The following is a 19,959-nucleotide window of genomic DNA, read 5'->3' on the forward strand; positions in this document are numbered from 1 at the left end:
CTCAATTGCTTCTGTTTCTTTATGTAATCCAAGACTGACTCGATGTTCAGTGCGGGGCTTTGTGGGGGCCATGACATCTCTTGCAGGGCTCCCTGTTCTTCTATTCTAATCTTTTCCATTTGCAAAAGTAATGTTTGGGAGTCTAACATTTATATTTCCTATTGACACACTAAAGCTGAAGATATAAATAACCATCTTAAGACAAATGCTTTTGTAAAACATCTTATGTGCATCTTTGCACAGTTCTGTACATGCACACCAATATGCTAATACTGTAACAAAAAACTGCTTATTAAAAAAACTGACAAGGCAAGAACAGCATGTTTACATGAGATTTGAAGTAAAATGGAATTCAGCTGTTAATTTTTTCTTTTCACATAACAACATAATTTCAAAAGAAAATCTATGCTTCATATCCATGTTTTTATTTAGTTAGTAGGTAGATGTGTAATGTAGGTAAGCAGGATAATGTACAGTCAGCTGGTCATAATCGCAAAATAACCCATAGTGTTTAGAGAGTTAAAGGGATAGTTCACCCAAAAATAAAAATTCTCTCATCGTTTCCTCACTCATGCTATCCCAGATGTTTATGGCTTTCTTTCTTCTGCAGAACACAAATGAAGATTTTTAGAAGAATATTTCAGCTCTGTAGATCCATACAATGCAAGTGAATGGTGGCCAGAACTTTGAAGCTCCAAGACAGCATAAAAGTAATCCATACGACTCCAGTTGTTAAATTAATGTCTTCTAAAGCGATTTGATAACTTTGGGAGAGAAGCAGGTCAATATTTAAGTCCTTTTTTCCTATAAATTCTCCTCCTTGCCCAGTAGGTGGCAATATGCACAAAGAATGTGAATCACCAAAAAAAAAAAAAAAAAAAAAAAAGAATGTGAAAGTGAAAGTGGATATTTACAGTAAAAATGAACTTAAATATTAATCTGTTTCTCACCCACACCTATCATATCACCTGTGAAGACATGAACTTAACCACGGAGTCATATGGATTACTTTTATGCTTCCTTTATGTACTTTTTGGAGCTTTAAAGTTCTGGCCACATTCACTTGCATTGTGAGGACATAGAGATATTCTCTTTGTTACAATTACAGAATGTTCAAACAGGCCAATGGAATGCTTGTTAATTTAAACTCTGTCAAAAAATTAAAATGCAAAAACAAACAAACAAGGTCTGCCATATCATGACTTTAGGTTACAGTACAAAATCTATCCATCTATCTTTCTAAAGAATTTATCTGAAGGTCTACTGACTATATTTTTAAAACTTTTAGACAAAGGCCGTCATCAAGCCAACAACAAATTCCTGTAGTACACACACACGCACGCGTGCGCACACACACACACACACACACACACACACACACACATACACGTCTGTACCACCCACTGACTCAAATTCTGATGCTGAGGACTACACAACATATGACAGCCTTTCTGTCATCCATCTTGGTACCAGTATCCTGTGGTGTCAGTCTCAGAGGACACACACACACACACACACACACACACACACACAAACACACACAAGAGAGCGTCTATTACCTTTAGAGGCTGTTTTCAGACAGACAGATGGAGAGAGACAGGTTTAATGTGTGTGTGGTGTGACTGCTGTGTGATTGTGTGTGTGTTATTACTGAAGGACAGTAGATACACTCACCCTTGGTTTGTGTAGAGAAAGTGAGTGTGAGTTTGGCAAACAGCTCTTTGTTCTCGAAGCGATCCTCCTTTGCCTTCACCCAGAAACTCTTCTCAGACAGATCTTCAGCTGCAATCTACAACGACACACAGAATACAATCATTAATCCATTTATATATATGTCCATTCATCCATCCATCAACCCCTTATAACCCATTCATTCATGATCCAATCCATCCATTATAATAAGGTTATTCCATGTCAAATCAACCAAATTTCAGAAACATCCCCGGCTGAAATTTTTGATTTTGTTAATACTTTTTCTTAAGAAAGAGAAGCATAAATTACGATGAAAGCTAACATATTAAATGCCATGGATCAAAATTTACTGAGCAATCCATTATTTTGTACCAATGGGTCAAAATGACAATTCTGATTGTGGAGCAATGACAAGAAAGCCAAATATCTCTGGGATTGTACCATCTAGGGTCTTAAAAATGAAGATACTAAAAAGGATCGGTTTGTTTTGAATCACAATCTAAAGAGATATTAAGATATCTTTAAATGTCTGGAGTTATTGGCACAAAGTGTTTTCCCATTTTTGGATTCATACAATTGGCATACTATAAAGAAGCTACTCTGAGAAGCTGAAAAACAAGTTTTCAGCTAACGACCCTGCATCAGTGTGGAGAGGCCTGAAAGACACTATAAGACACCATCCCCCAACACTGCAGGGAATCAACAACTGGCTGACGACCTCAATGTGTTTTAATGTAGATTTGAAAAGCCCAGTCTCACACACCACACCCAATCTGAACTTCAATTCACACAAACATCAACACCTCCTGCAACCACCCTCCTCCCCCCTCCTGCTACTCAACCTGAACTTAAGATCTGTCAAGAGGATGTGTGCAGGTCTTCCGGAAACAAAAGACAAGGAAAGCACAGGGCCCAGACCGTGTTTCACCCACTTGTCTAAAATCCTGTGCTGACCATACCGCATACAGAAGGGAGGTTGAACAGCTGGCTGTCTGGTACTGTCAAAACAACCTTGGGCTGAACATGCTCAAAACAGTGGAGATGATAGTGGACTTTAGGAGGAACACCCCAACATTAACCTCCCTCACCATTCTGAACAGCACTGTGGCGGCAATGGAGTCAATCAGGTTCCTGGGCTCTACCATCTCACAGGACCTGAAGTGGGAGACCCACATTGACTCCATTGTGAAAAAGGCCCAGCAGAGGTTATACTTCCTATGCCAGTTGAGGAAGCTCAACCTGCCACAGATGCTGCTGATACGGTTCTCCTCAGTAGTCATTGAGTCTGTCCTCGGCACTTTAATAACTGTCAGGTTTGGATCAGCTACAAAATTGGATATCAGAAGACTACATAGGACAGTTCGGACTGCTGAGAGGATTATTGGTTGCCCCCTGCCCTCCCTTCAATAACTGTACACTTCCAGAGTGAGGAAAAGTGCTGGAAGAATCACTCTGCACCCCACTCACCCGGCCCACTACCTTTTTGAACTGTTGCTTTCTGGTCGGCACTACAGAGCACTTTGCACCAGAACCGTCAGGAACAAGAACAGTTTTTTTCCCCTCAGGCTATCCATCTCATGAACAGTTAAAACTGCCCCATTGAGCATTAATTATGTGCACTGCACAGCTTAGTCTTCAGTGTGTGTGTGTGTGTGATATATATATATATATACAGTGGTGTGAAAAAGTGTTTGCCCCCTTCCTGATTTCTTATTTTTTTGCATGTTTGTCACACTTAAATGTTTCAGATCATCAAACAAGTTTAAATATTAGTCAAAGATAACACAAGTAAACACAAAATGCAGTTTTTAAATGAAGGTTGTTATTATTAAGGGAAAACAAAATCCAAACCTACATGGCCCTGTGTGAAAAAGTGATTGCCCCCTAAACCTAATAACTGGTTGGGCCACCCTTAGCAGCAACAACTGCAATCAAGCGTTTGCGATAACTTGCAATGAGTCTTTTACAGCGCTGTGGAGGAATTTTGGCCCACTCATCTTTGCAGAATTGTTGTAATTCAGCCACATTGGAGGGTTTTCGAGCATGAACCGCCTTTTTAAGGTCATGCCACAGCATCTCAATAGGATTCAGGTCAGGACTTTGACTAGGCCACTCCAAAGTCTTCATTTTGTTTTTCTTCAGCCATTCAGAGGTGGACTTGCTAGTGTGTTTTGGATCATTGTCCTGCTGCAGAGCCCAAGTTCACTTCAGCTTGAGGTCACGAACAGATGGCCGGACATTCTCCTTCAGGATTTTTTGGTAGACAGCAGAATTCATGGTTCCATTTATCACAGCAAGTCTTCCAGGTCCTGAAGCAGCAAAACAGCCCCAGACCATCACACTACCACCACCATATTTTACTGTTGGTATGATGTTCTTTTTCTGAAATGCGGTGTTACTTTTACGCCAGATGTAATGGGACACACACCTTCCAAAAAGTTCAACTTTTGTCTCATCAGTACACAGAGTATTTTCCCAAAAGTCTTGGGGATCATCAAGATGTTTTCTGGCAAAAATGAGACAAGCCTTAATGTTCTTTTTGCTCAGCAGTGGTTTTCATCTTGGAACTCTGCCATGCAGGCCATTTTTGCCCAGTCTCTTTCTTATGGTGGAGTCATGAACACTGACCTTAACTGAGGCAAGTGAGGCCTGCAGTTCTTTGGATGTTGTTGTGGGGTCTTTTGTGACCTCTTGGATGAGTCGTTGCTGTGCTCTTGGGGTAATTTTGGTCGGCCGGCCACTCCTGGGAAGGTTCACCACTGTTCCATGTTTTCACCATTTGTGGATAATGGCTCTCACTGTGGTTCTCTAGAGTCCCAAAGCTTTAGAAATGGCTTTATAACCTTTTCCAGACTGATAGATCTCAATTACTTTCTCATTTGTTCCTGAATTTCTTTGGATCTCGGCATGATGTCTAGCTTTTGAAGATCTTTTGATCTACTTCACTTTGTCAGGCAGGTCCTATTTAAGTGATTTCTTGATTGAGAACAGGTGCGGCAGTAATCAGGCCTGGGTGTGGCTAGAGAAATTTAACTCAGGTGTGATAAACCACAGTTAAGTTATGTTTTAACAGGTGGGGCAAACACTTTTTCACACAGGGCCATGTAGGTTTGGATTTTGTTTTCCCTTAATAATAACAACCTTCATTTAAAAACTGCATTTTGTGTTTACTTGTGTTATCTTTGACTAATATTTAAACTTGTTTGATGATCTGGAACATTTAAGTGTGACAAACATGCAAAAAAATAAGAAATCAGGAAGGGGGCAAACACTTTTTCACACCACTGTATATATACACACACTATATTGCCAAAAGTATTCGCTCATCTGCCTTTAGACACATATGAACTTAAGTGACCTCCCATTCTTAATCCATAGGGTTTAATATGACGTCGGCCCACCCTTTGCAGCTATAACAGCTTCAACTCTCCTGGGAAGGCTTTCCACAAGGTTTAGGAGTGTGTTTATGGGAATTTTTGACCATTCTTCCAGAAGTGCATTTGTGAGGTCAGACACTGATGTTGGACGAGAAGGCCTGGCTCGCAGTCTTCGCTCTAATTCATCCCAAAGGTGCTCTATCGGGTTGAGGTCAGGACTCTGTGCAGGCCAGTCAAGTTCTTCCACACCAAACTCGCTCATCCATGTCTTTATGGACCTTACTTTGTGCACTGGTGCGCAGTCATGTTGGAACAGGAAGGGGCCATCCCCAAACTGTTCCCACAAAGTTGGGAGCATGGAATTGTCCAAAATCTCTTGGTATGCTGAAGCATTCAGAGTTCCTTTCACTGGAACTAAGGGGCCAAGCCCAGCTCCTGAAAAACAACCCCACACCATAATCCCCCTCCACCAAACTTCACAGTTGGCACAATGCAGTCAGACAAGTACTGTTCTCCTGGCAACCGCCAAACCCAGACTCGTCCATCAGATTGCCAGATGGAGAAGCGTGATTCGTCACTCCAGAGAACGCGTCTCCACTGCTCTAGAGTCCAGTGTCGGCGTGCTTTACACCACTGCATCCGACGCTTTGCATTGCACTTGGTGATGTATGGCTTGGATGCAGCTGCTCGGCCATGGAAACCCATTCCATGAAGCTCTCTACGCACTGTTCTTGAGCTAATCTGAAGGCCACATGAACTTTGGAGGTCTGTAGCGATTGACTCTGCAGAAAGTTGGCGACCTCTGCGCACTATGCGCCTCAGCATCCGTTGACCTCGCTCTGTCATTTTACGTGGCCTACCACTTCGTGGCTGAGTTGCTGTCATTCCCAATCGCTTCCACTTTGTTATAATACCACTGACAGTTGACTGTGGAATATTTAGTAGTGAGGAAATTTCACGACTGGACTTGTTGCACAGGTGGCATCCTATCACAGTACCACGCTGGAATTCACTGAGCTCCTGAGAGTGGCCCATTCTTTCACAAATGTTTGTAGAAGCAGTCTGCATGCCTAGGTGCTTCATTTTATACACCTGTAGCCATGGAAGTGATTGGAACACCTGAATTCAATTATTTGGATGGGTAAGCGAATACTTTTGGCAATATAGTGTATATATATATATATACTGCTCTGACCCGTCGAGGCATGGACTCCACAAGACCTCTGAAGGTGTCCTGTGGTACCTGGCACCAAGACATTAGAAGCAGATCATTTAAGTCCTGTAAGTTGCGAGGTGGGGCCTCCATGGATCGGACTTGTTGGTCCAGCACATCCCATAGATGCTCAATCAGATTGAGATCTGGGGAATTTGGAGGCCAAGTCAACACCTTGAACTCTTTTTTTATGTTCTTCAAACCATTCCCGAACAATTTGTGTGGCAGGGCGCATTATCCTGCTGAAAAAGGCCACTGCCATCAGGGAATATCGTTGCCATGAAGGGGTGTATGTGGTCTACAAATCAAATCAAATCAAATCACTTTATTGTCACACAGCCATATACACAAGTGCAATGGTGTGTGAAATTCTTGGGTGCAGTTCCGATCAACATAGCAGTCGTGACAGTGATGAGACATATACCAATTTACAATAACATCAAATTAACACAACACAATTTAAACATCTGTTATACACATAATTACACTCAACAGTATACAAATAATAACATACACTGTACAGTATACAATACGCACTATATAGATACACATTATTCAATAAAAATAAAAAATAAAAAAGTATATATATATATATATAATGTACAGTATTGTACTGTATTGACATTCAGGCTGTCGGTTGATAGTCAGTTGTTAAGAGAGAGTATAATATAATAATATAATTTATGACAGTCCGGTGTGAGATATGAGAGTAAGGGTAATAAAGTGCAGTGCTGATGTATTTTGATCGTGGGAGATCAAGAGTTCAAAAGTCTGATTGCCTGGGGGAAGAAGCTATCATGGAGTTGGCTGGTGCGGGTGCTGATGCTGCGATACCGCCTACCTGATGGTAGCAGTGAGAACAGCCCATGGCTCAGGTGGCTGGAGTCTCTGATGATCCTCCGAGCTTTTTTCACACACCGCCTTGTATATATTTCCTGGAGGGAGGGAAGCTCACCTCCGATGATGTGCCTGGCAGTTCGCACCACCCTTTGCAGTGCTTTGCGGTTGTGGGCTGTGCTATTGCCGTACCAGGCAGAGATGCAGCCAGTCAGGATGCTCTCTACAGTGCAGGTGTAGAACCGTGTGAGGATGTGGCGGTTCATTCCAAATTTCCTCAGCCGTCTCAGGAAGAAGAGGCGCTGATGAGCCTTCTTCACAATGACTTCAGTGTGGATGGACCAGTGATGTGGACACCCAGGAACTTGAAGCTGCTGACTCTCTCCACTGGTGCTCCATTGATTGTGATGGGACTGTGTTCTCTGTCTTTTCTTCTGAAGTCCACCACAAGCTCCTTTGTCTTACTGACGTTGAGGGAGAGGTTGTGCTCCTGACACCAGTGTGTCAGAGTGTGTACCTCCTCTCTGTAGGCTGTTTCATCATTGTCAGTGATCAGACCTACCACCGTCGTGTCATCAGCAAACTTAATGATGGCATTGGAGCTATGTGTTGCCACACAGTCATGTGTGTACAAGGAATACAGTAGTGGGCTGAGAACACAGCCCTGCGGGGCTCCAGTGTTGAGGGTCAGTGATGAGGAGATGTTGCTGCCCATTCTAACCACCTGGCGTCTGCTTGACAGGAAGTCCAGGATCCAGCTGCACAGCGAGCCGTTTAAGCCCAGAGCCCGGAGTTTCTCATCTAGCTTGGAGGGCACTATGGTGTTGAATGCTGAGCTGTAGTCTACAAACAGCATTCTCACATAAGTGTTCCTTTTTTCCAGGTGGGAGAGAGCAGTGTGTATTGTAGATGCAATGGCATCATCAGTGGAGCGGTTGTTGCGGTAAGCAAACTGCAGCAGGTCAAGAGAGAGTGGCAATACAGAGCAGATGTAATCTCTGATTAGTCTCTCAAAACATTTGCTGATGATGGGGGTCAGAGCAACAGGACGCCAGTCATTTAAACAAGTTATTTTTGATTGTTTTGGAACAGGCACAATGGTGGATGTTTTAAAGCATGTGGGCACTACAGACAAAGAGAGGGAAAGGTTGAAAATGTCCGTAAAAACACCAGCCAGCTGGTTCGCGCATGCTCTGATGATGCGTCCCGGAATGCTGTCTGGGCCAGCGGCTTTACAGATATTCACCCGTCGGAAGGATCAGGATACATCCGCTACAGAGACGGAGAGTGAACTAACCTCTGTAGCTTCAGCTGCGAGAGCTCTCTCCGCGAGGGCGGTGTTATTTCCCTCGAAACGAGCATAAAAAGTATTTCGCTCATCCGGTAGAGAGGCAGCGGTGTTCATGGCGGAGTTTTTATTCCCTTTAAAGTCCGTGATGATGTTAATTCCCTGCCACATGCTTCTAGAGTTGGTGGTGTTAAACTGTCCTTCAATCTTACTCCTGTACTGGCGTTTTGCGGTTCTGATAGTTTTTCGGAGGGCATAACTGGCTTGTTTATGCTCCTCCACGTTCCCGGAATTAAAAGCGGAGGTCCGCACATTAAGTGCCGCGCGAACATCGCTATTGATCCATGACTTCTGATTCGGATAGATTCGTACAGTTCTGGTCGGAACGACGTCCTCTACGCACGTTCTGATGAAACACATTACGCTATCAGCGTAAAGCTCGATGTCGTCATCAGAGGCGGACTGGAACATCTCCCAGTCCGTGTGATCAAAACAGTCTTGTAGCATAGAATCTGATTGGTCCGACCAGCACTGGATCGTTCTGAGGGTGGGTGCTTCCTGTTTCAATTTCTGCCTGTAAGCGGGCAGAAGCAGAATGGAAGAGTGGTCCGATTTGCCAAATGGTGGGCGGGGGAGGGATTTGTAGCCATCCCGGAACGGAGAGTAGCAATGGTCCAAAACCCGGTCCCCTCGTGTGTTGAAACTAATGTGCTGGTGATATTTTGGTGTGACTGATTTTAAACTGGCTTTATTAAAGTCCCCGGTCACAATGAACGCGGCCTCAGGGTGCGCGGTTTCCTGCTCACTTATAATCCCATACAGTTCCTTGATTGCCCGGTCTGTGTCGGATTGTGGGGAATGTACACAGCTGTGATAATGACCGCTGTGAATTCCCTCGGTAGCCAGAATGGTCGACACAGAAGCATAAGAAATTCCAGATCAGGAGAGCAGAAAGACTTGATAGAATGTACATTCCTCTGATCACACCAGGATTTGTTGATCATAAAACATACACCACCTCCTCTGCTTTTACCTGAGAGGTCTTTCGCTCTGTCCGCTCAGTGCACGGAGAACCCCGCGGGTTCAATGGCTGAGTGGAATCTCCGCAGACATCCAAGTTTCTGTTAGGCAGATAATGCAGCAGTCCCTTGTATCTCGTTGGAAAGAGATCCGCGCTTTCAGCTCGCAGAGCTTGTTATCCAGAGACTGAACATTTGCCAGTAGAATAGTGGGTAGCGGGGGTCGATTTGCGCGGCGTCTTACTCTGATGAGAACGCCGGCTCTGTTTCCCCTTTTCCTCCTGCGTTTCCGCGGCCGTGCTGCCCAGACAAAGGGCTCCGCTTGCGTGTTTGTAAACAGCGGGTCGGCATTGAGGAATGTGAAGTCCGGTTTACGGTGTGAGATTGCTGAACCAATGTCCAAAAGTGTTTGTAATGTCGTAGACAATAAGGCAGACAACATCCGAGACAAAAAACATAAGAATTGTGAACAAAACAAACAAAACATTACTATGTTGTGTCGGAGCTCGCAACGCAGCAGCTATACTCTGCGCCATCTTGAGTCATACAACAATCTTTAGGTAGGTGGTATGTGTCAAAGTAACAAACATGAATGCCAGGTTTCCCAGCAGAACATTCCACAGCATCACACTGACTCCACCGGCCTGCCTTCTTCCCACGGTGCATCCTGCTGCCATCCACATGATCTAATAGAAAACGTGATTCATCAGACCAGGCCACCTTCTTCTATGGCTCCATGGTCCAGTTCTGACGCTCATGTGCCTACGTTTTTCAGCAATCTGTGCTACAGTAGCTCTTCTGTGGGATCAGACCAGACGGGCTAGCCTTCACTTCCCACGCACATCAATGAGCCTTGGGTGCCCATGACCCTGTTGCTGCCTCACCGGTTTTGCTTCCTTGGACCACTTTTGGTAGGTACTAACTGTTGCATACCAGGAACACCCCACAAGACCTGCTGTTTTGGAGATGCTCTGACCCAGTCGTCTAGCCATCACAATTTGGCCCTTGTCAAAGTCGCTCACAGATCCTTACGCTTGCCCATTTTTCCTGCTTCCAATACATGAAATCTGACTGTTCACTTGCTGCCTAATATATCCCAATGTAACGAGATAATAAATGTTTTATTCACTTCACCTCAGTGGTTTTAATGTTGTGGCTGATCAGTGTTTGTATGTATGTATGTATATATATATATATATATATATATATATATATATATATATATATATATATATTTGTCTTATTGTGTATTTCTATATATACTTATATTTTCTATTCATTTTTTATTTTTATAAAAAAATTTTATTATCTCTGTCTTGTTGTATTGTTTGTGCACTGGAAGCTTCTGTCACCAAGACAAATTCCTTGTATGTTTAAGCATATCTGGCAATAAAGCTCACTCTGATTCTCTGAAATAATGCAACAAGGGGCGCTGAAGTCAACTGATTTTAGTAACAGACCTGTCTCTGTATAAAAACAATATAACGATGCTCCCACCTTTCCAAGGTTATTTTTTTTTCAACTGTAATTTTGCTCCAAAATCATGTATTGTAATTTGTATTGTTCTCCAGGTGTAAACCATGTGTCCGACCACTTAGAAAAGTGTTATTCCATGTCAAATCAACCAAATTTCTGAAACTTCTCCAGCTGAATTTTTCATTTTAATACTTTTTCTAAATAAAAGATGAGGAGGAGGGTCAAAAGGGCAATTTTCACATATGATATTGGAGCAAAACTACAGGTGTAAAAAATAACGCTAGAAAAGTGTCATTGTCATTATTTTATTTGTACACAGAGATAGGGAGGTCTTTTACTAAAATCAGATGACTTTAGAAACCCTTTTTGCATTATATGTCAATGGTGCAAGTCCAAATATTGGGAAAAACACTTTTTAGTGTTGTTTTTCCAAAGTTGGAGTACCTATAACTCCAGGAATAGTTGAGATACCTAAATACAATTTTAGATTCTGATTCAAAACAAACTTTCATTTTTGTATCCTAATTGTTAAGGCCCTATATGGTAAAATCAAACAAACAAAACATTACTATGTTGTGTCGGAGCTCGCAACGCAGCAGCTATACTCTGCGCCATCTTGAGTCATACAACAATCTTTAACCATGGCTCCATGGTTAAATGTGAAAAATTTTCATAGGTCAAAAACCAAATGTGGGTCACATGGAATGAAGCTAGTTTTTCTTGTTCAACAAAACAAAGGTCTGAAGTACAAATAATGTTGAAACTAGAAATGTACCCTTATCTATTCACATAAAAACAATAATGTAAAAATCTAAATTTCTGAGAATCAAAAAAATCCACTTTTAGAATAAGCGACAAGTGGCTTTTTCTGTTAGTGGAATATCTAGTATAATCTAATATGTAGATTTTTGATTTCAGAAATGTACATGTGCAAAGCACAGGAATGTATCATTAGGGGTCTGAACACCAAAGGTACTGAAACTCTACTGTATTTGTACTGATGTTCTTGGGTGACAGAAACCGTAAATCGTAGAGATCCCAAACTTGGTGTGATGGTTCCAAATCCCCCCCAATACACTGGTGCAGAAATATCTTTTTGAAGCTTTTCTCTTCTGCAATAATCAAAAAATCTTCCACTAAATATGCCTCCAAATATCACCTCTTAAAGATGAGAGTGGAAACGATGAAAAACAGAGGAAACCGACAAGACATAACACAGACCTGCTGTTCTGGACTATATCATTATGCAGGCAGCACTTTGATATGATTATATGCTTTAGATGTATTGTTTCATCATTTATGAACCGCTACAGTGTCTAATGGATCATTGTTTGTGATTTGAGTCTTGGACTCTTTTCTGACCCCCATTTGAGAAGATGAACTGGCACAGATCAGTTCCTCAGAGAATGAACTCATAACCTCATTTATGCAAAAGACAAATGGTGCAAGTCTTGGGAGTAAAATGAGTTTAACCAAAATGAACACTCTGTCAGGATCTCAGCACTAATCGCCGGCATAACTGCCTTCATCAGGCACAAATGAAAGAGAGACTGAGAAATGCAGAGCACGGATTAGAGAGAGAAAAATAATATGATAATGGAGTGAGAAGAAAAGAGGCTGGAACTCATTAAAACCGTTCCTGATTTTCCATACAAAAGAAAGAAAGGTGTCATGGTTCCAATGCATGCTGGGACGGCCGACAATAACACTGACTCTAATTCTCTCATCTTTTCTACTTTTCTCATTCTTTTGCTTCTAATGCGCATCGTACCAACATTTTAGCATTCATCATTCTCTCTTACATGTTTCTGGGGTTTGTTTTATAGTGGAGCTTGGTGATGTAGCAAAAAAAAAAAAAAAAGTTCAGACAATTCAATATGTAAAGCTCGATGTTCATGCATTTGCTCTGAAATGGCTTTAAAGGGTATTTTTTTCCCAATTAGACCAATCAAACAGTCATTGTTGCCAATTAAAGCAGATTCAAAATGTTTAATGTAAGCCAAATATGGCAAAAATCTAGTTAAAAATAATCAAGGCCACCGAATTTTCCACTTAATAGCAAATAAGGAAGAATTTTAAATAAATAAACAAAAAAAAATATATATATATATATATATGATTTTCAGGGACACCTCTTCTGTGTTTAAGTCATCACTGACAATATTCACCCATAATTATATCCTCACTTCAATGCATATTTTGTTATTTTGATTAGTTAATCAAGTGAACTACCAATTTGGAATGCCCAATTCCCAATGCGCTCTAAGTCCTCATGGTGGCGTAGTGACTCGCCTCAATCCGGGTGGCGGAGGATGAATTTCAGTTGCCTCCGCGTCCGAGACCGTCAATCTTATCACGTGGCTTGTTGAGCGTGTTATCGTGGAGACCTAGCGCGTATGGAGGCTTCAAGCTATTCTCCGAGGCATCCACGCACAACTCACCACGCACCCCACCAAGAGTGAGAACCACATTATAGCGACAGCGAGGAGGTTAACTCACCCTAGCAACCGGGCCAATTGGTTGCTTAGGAAGCCTGCCTGGAGTCACTCAGCACACCCTGGATTCGAACTTGCAACTCCAGGTGTGGTAGTCAGCGTCTTTACTTGCTGAGCTACCCAGGCCCCCTATGGCACAAACATTTGAACATAACAATTGTCCGCTATATTACTGTGGTGTTTTTACAGCACAAGTATGTTAAACAGGACTGCACGCTCACAATATGTTGGCCAAACTTATGCATCTACATTTGCATACTTGCATAAAGTGCATTTCTGTCCTAAAACCAAAACTGAACTTTCATCGTCGCTCAGAGTGTGTTACATGACTGACCCCCTAGTAAGACTGCACTCTCTCACCCACGTTTCAACAAGACAGTGAAACGAAACGGATAAATCAGAGAGTACGCAGAAAAAGAGATATAAAGAGAAAACGGAGGAGGCGAGGAGAGGTTAGGACATGGAGATGAGGTACAACCTCTAATGATACAGCAGCATCTAATTACCCTGAGAGAGAGAAAGAGAGAGAGAGAGAGAGAGAGAGAGAGAGAGAGAGAGAGAGTCAGGGGCAGCGTAAGATAACAAGACTATTCTGAGAGCATGATAGGAAAAAAGAAAAAAAATGTTAATTTAAATTACAAAAGAATGCTGTCCTTTCTAGCAGCATTTTAATTATCTTTCAGAGACACAGTCAAAGACACAGGCTTATTAAAAAGCTATTTCACTGACATGCTCAAAGAGTCTTAACCACAGCCACACACTCCAACATTCATGAACTCCACTGAAGCCATTAAAGTGTAGCTTTAGGCTAAAAGCAGACAGGAGAGTTTTGATGTTTTTACTCTTGTGGAGGGTGAGAAAAAGTGAGAGAGAGAGAGAGATCAGAGAGGAGTAGAGCAGCAAACTCATGATCTACAGCAAATAGTCAACCATATTTCACACAGATCATGTACCACAAAATTTGCACTCGCCAAGTGCCAATGTAAGTAAAAATCGCCCTTGGCGAGTAATTGGCCAGTTGGCAGGGAACTTTATTAGGATCTGCAACATAATACATTGTTTCAGTCAAATTATATGAGAAGTCGTGTTTCATTAACGTTTTCTCATGCGAATTTGAGATATTGCATAAAAAAAAGATGGATGCGACAAAGATAAAGATGCAAATAAAATGTCCAAAATGTGACCTTTTACTATGAGAAGATGATCTAAGATGCCTAAAGTTTGTTGAATATCCCTTGCATTAAAACACTAAAACGACAACATGAGGAACAAAAACACGATGTCAGGGCTTCAACGCAACTCTGAACACAAACTTATTGTGCAACTTTACATAAGAATCGCTGCAGAAAGAGTCAAGGAAGGGCAACTTTGCTATTATAACCTGGGCTCGAGTTGAGGGGGGATGCGAGGAAACTTTTTCATGATCTTTATGTGGATTATTTTCACAAAATTCATCAGAAAATACAATAACAGAGGGTAACAGGTGCATATTGTGGCCGCGTGTAAGGGTCAATGACATGACGCTCATTGTTTTGTCCAAAACTGTTAAATTATTTTAAAAAATGCAATTCGCAAAACATTTGCTTGAATGCACCTCTTCTATGATGAGCATATTTTCATTTCTTTTGAAAATAAATATTGATATTTTCTGGGGCTTAAAGTAAAAAATATAATGTAAAAAAAAAAAGTCTAAAGTCTCATTAAAAGCTGAAATCCTTGAAAAATAAATGTTGGCATGACAAGCGCATACAAAACTTTTATTGTTATTTCTTAAAAAAATAAGCAGTGAAACAACTGAGTTTTAAAATACGATATCTAAAAATGCTTTTGTCCACCAAATTAAAGTAATGTGGTGTAACCAACAGGTAGCCATTTTGTTGTTTATGTTAATGAAAATCATAAAACAGACGGACACCTTTAGACCCTCAAAACATGTGATATTTATTTTGACATTTTGTGAATAGGCACATTTTGTTCAGGTGTAACCCTGAGAAAACTTCTGGATATTTTTTTACTAAAACATTATTTATAAAAAACATTTTTTAATATTTATAAAAAAATATTTTTACCTTGAAAAATTCAGCAGAATTCGCCCTATATATATTATAATTTATGAAAACATTTTAATATTTATTTTAATATAAATACATTTTTAACAAATGTATTTTTTTATTTATATGTCAGAATAAAATTTAAATTTTAAAATTAAATGTCAATTAAAAAAATAAAATAGCACATAATGCAAAACATTATTTATTTGTAATTTTTTCAAACAAACCATTCTTACAATTTCGACAAACCATTAGCCATCTAAATAATGTTCCCTTGGTTAAGATTAAATCAGCAGAATCTGCAACAAAAATATTTTAAGACATCTCAGAAAACCAAATATTTAACTTTTTCAACTCTGGTGCATTTTTTGGCTGTGCCTGCAATTTTTCAAACTCAAATTTACAAGCTCACCATTTACACATACTGTGGACTAATTACCAAAAAAAAAAAAAGCCCCTGAATAAAAAAAAAAAAAAGACTCCAACTATTCATAAATAATACTGTATATGTTTACAAAATCTTTTTGTTGCTGTTCTAAATTTTTAACCGCGTAATTCTGGTTCTGTTCATGCCATCTTCCTCCAAAAAGTCTTATTTTATTACCAGATTGCAGCAAGTACTAGAACATTTTTTACTCCGTCACCTTCCATCACAAAATGCAGATTTGAAATGTAGGTGGCGTTTTAGCCCTTACAGATGTGCTCGTCCATAGACATTCAGTCTAATTTTCAGTTCATGCACCTTCCTCATTGTTTCATCAAATATCTCGGCCTCTGAGTGGACTACAAGCTCAATCTAGACGTCATTAGACAGCTGATATCCTCCCCTTTGCGACATCTCCAATAGTCGATAACATACATTCATTTTATTTGTTTAGCATGCTTTTCCTGCTGGACTCGCATATTTTGTTCTAGACTTATAAGATTTAACATTGGATAATTCACACAAGCAAGCTCACAGACAGGTAAAAATGACTCATTTTTTAGAAAACTGCCTAAGGTAAAAGCAGATATAAAAGTTTTAGCTATTTGGGGCTTACAGCAGCAGTGAATGCTGCATAAAAGAGACATTGGTATTTGATGTCTTATAAATGTGATATTTCACTTTGTGATTATTTTGACAATCTTTCAAACTGTGTTATGAGGGCAACAAAATAAACTATACAGTCACATTCCTGAGAATGAGAGCTTTCATTTGATATATGATTGGTCTAAGTGCTATTTTAAAGACTTTTATATTCATATTAATATTTCTACCACATGACCTCTAGGTGGCGCTGATTTGCGATAAGAATGTCTCAGGTCTTATTTTGTTATTTTATGTAACATGAATGCAGAAGTGATGGTTATCTATGAAAAGTTCAAATTCTAAGCTTTTAAACAATACCCTATATGCCTGACTTATGTATTTGCAGACTTGAACATTTTAAGTGTAAACTTTTTTCACGACATAGCGTCCCATTTTGGACCCAGTGGCAGGTCCGCAGAGTTGAAGAGGTTAAGCATGCATGGCATAAAACCATATCACGTTGACCATGCAAGCATACCATCAATCGGAACCACAATGTAGTGAGAAAACAGACCTGCGGGGACAGAGCAACGGGATAGAACTGAATTCAGACTTGAATCAAGTGGGAAGACACTCACCTTGTTCCAATTGGCTCTCTTCAGTTGAACTTCAGGTTTGTAATCTTTCTTCGGCTGTAGACCATATGGCAGTTGAGGAACAGGAGGTGCCCATCCACCAAAACCACCCATAGGGGGTGGCGGCATCCCAGGACCACCCATCGGAGGTGGGAATGGTGGCATCCCTGGCATTCCGGGTGGAGGGGGTGGAGGCGGCGGCATCCCTGGCATTCCGGGTAGAGGGGGTGGAGGCGGCGGCATCCCTGGCATTCCAGGTAAAGGAGGTGGAGGTGGAGGCATTCCAGGTGCCCCAGGAAGAGGGGGAGGCGGCGGGGGCATTCCGGGTGCCCCGGGTAGAGGAGGTGGAGGAGGGGGCGGAGGCATACATGGCCCACCAGGTAAGGGTGGAGGCGGGGGAGGAGGGGGCATCATGGACATCTGCCCAGGCAGAGGAGGGGGAGGTGGAGGAGGAGGTGGTGGTGGCAGAAGGCAGGCTTCACCAGGTCGGGGTGGTGGCGCCACTGAGGAACTTGTTTGGCCTGATGAAGGAGGAGTGGGTAGGGCCACAGGCACATGCACAGTGATGACCTTCGTCTTGGCTTCCTCTAGATCTTTCGAGAGCTTCTCAATCTGAGGAAGGCGAACAGAGGCAGCAGTGTGCTGCTGAGATTAGCATGTGCACACACAATTCACATTTCCTTAAATGTACACTACCAAGGATTTTGTGTTTATTTTTTTGCTAGAAATGAATAAATACCATTATTGATCCAGTACACACAAAATCTGTGTTGAAAACCTGAGCCTACAATGATGATTTTACATTCACAGCTGACAGGTTTGATTTGGCGGGAAATTTCAATCATCCTTGCGCGATTACGTCATGTTCGTAAACAAAGAAAAGGTCCGGCAGCAGATACTTGCTCAGATGACATATTTTTCGGGTATACATTATACACAGAAAGTGAGAAATTCAACAAGACTAGAATACTAGGTTGTTGTCACTATAGATTAGACCAGATTTCACATACAAAAGCACGCATAACGATGATGAGGTGTTTTCAGTGTATGAGCGACCGTCTCTACACATTCATTTTGAAGCATGCATCACATACATTCAAACATTCATTTTCATCCAAATAGGTCATATTCCACGACATTCTGCGTTTTATTGATAATGCACAAATTTGTTGAGTTGCATTAATTGATTAGTTTAGTTACCACTTCTGGAGATGCCACTAGGTGGTGACAAAATAGCATTTTATGTGCAATGAGTGAGTCATTAAATCATTTTGAGATGTTCACGACCGAAATCTGCCAAGAGTCTTTATAGTATTTAAGCATTATAAGAACAAAACAGTCTCTAATTTTCCTTCAGTTTGTGAATTGTCGAGCATGACTTTTCATCCAAAAAGACAACAATAATAGTCTAATAATAATGAGTATCAATAAACCTTTTTCACACTCCGGGTTTTGGAACGTGGAAGTAAAGGAATGCAGGGTAAACTTCGAGAGTGGTGAATGGGAGACCACAGCAAATATAATTTTCACTTACCCATTTGCTCCAAGAGCAAAAGAAAAAAATCCACTATTACATTTGAATGACTTTCCAGAAATAAATAAATAAAATAGAGAGTGGTGGATTAAGACAATAAAATGGGAAAAGATGCCAAATTTACTGTCACTCTCTCAGCAGCTGTAATCGAAACCCCCTCGCAGCTGTGATAATCCATTTTTTTTTAAACTAATTCCAGGGTAATATAACACTGAGCATATTGTTATAAACTTACACTCAATATTTAAATGTGCGATATGTAAAAATTTTCATGTAATATTCACCCCTTTTTTGCCAATGTGTGAACGGCTTGTAACGCAACTTTAAAAAAAATTAGCCCTTCCCAGACTTCCTAGGTTGCCCATTAAAGCCTGTAGACTGATTTGCATGTGGGTCGCTTTTGCCGGGAAAATCCAAAGGATGTGCTGTTTATACACGCTCGCGAGAGCCTTGCCTCAGTGCTTCTCTTCCGCTATTCAACAGCGACAACAAACTGCAACACTAGGTAACATTATCTTAGAGATGGAATCTAGCAAACATCTGGCTCCCAGCACAACACCGACTCCTACACAAACTCCGAATAAGCCAAAAAAACATTTATCTACTGAATCCCGTCTGGCTAAGCGGGAACGTGATCGAGGTCGAGCGAAAACTAGAGTGAACATCGGCAGGGCATTTGATTCCTGGAGGGACCTTCGTTCGGTTTTGGGGATCAAAACGACCCTGAATTGGCGTTCTTCTTATTGGACAGGTAAACTTACATAACTGCAAAGCATGTGAAATATAGTGCCATAAGGATTGATCTGTGTCATTTTAGCTATCTTGATCTTGCCTGCACAGTAACTGTCATAATCAATGTTAATCTGTAATTATTCAGCAAGGTAAACTACAATAACACATGAAATGAATGCTAGACAATGTTCAAGATAATGAAAAAAGCTCCATTCATTAGTGTAACGTAACTTGGTTATACAGGAAATATATACATTCTATTATTATAAAACAATAGCGCATCGATATATCAAAATGACAGTTGTGATGGAATCACATCAATACTGAATTGTGTCAACATATTTATAATGTACAGTCTATTTTATAAACAACTACTGTCATCATCCACCAAATTTAGCTAACAGCTACTGATAAAGCTGACTAGCTAGCTAACGCCGACACAGGCTATCGTATAAATGCAGTCAATGTATCATGTAAAGAAAAGTGATTACTTCAAACTACAGTCTCTCATATTCAGACCTATATCCACACTTTGTTTTAGCCCTGTTCCAGCACTGGAGAGTCAAATATAATATACAGTCTCAAAGTTTGTAGTAAAACA

The 19,959-nt window shown here is 40.9% G+C and overlaps 1 protein-coding gene across 1 annotated transcript in view; it reads right to left on the reverse strand.

Moving 5' to 3' along the window:
- LOC127412662 (protein diaphanous homolog 1-like) overlaps positions 1 to 19,959 on the reverse strand; it is a 161,337-nt gene that overhangs the window by 83,150 nt on the left and 58,228 nt on the right. The window contains exons 16-17 of the mRNA XM_051649208.1: positions 17,096 to 17,704; positions 1,675 to 1,789 (exon numbers count right to left, since the gene is read on the reverse strand). Of these exons, the coding sequence (XP_051505168.1) occupies positions 1,675 to 1,789; positions 17,096 to 17,704 (724 nt within the window). The remainder of the gene's footprint in view (positions 1 to 1,674; positions 1,790 to 17,095; positions 17,705 to 19,959) is intronic.

This window comes from Myxocyprinus asiaticus, chromosome 22 (genome assembly GCF_019703515.2).
Source record: "Myxocyprinus asiaticus isolate MX2 ecotype Aquarium Trade chromosome 22, UBuf_Myxa_2, whole genome shotgun sequence".
NCBI lineage: Eukaryota > Metazoa > Chordata > Actinopteri > Cypriniformes > Catostomidae > Myxocyprinus > Myxocyprinus asiaticus.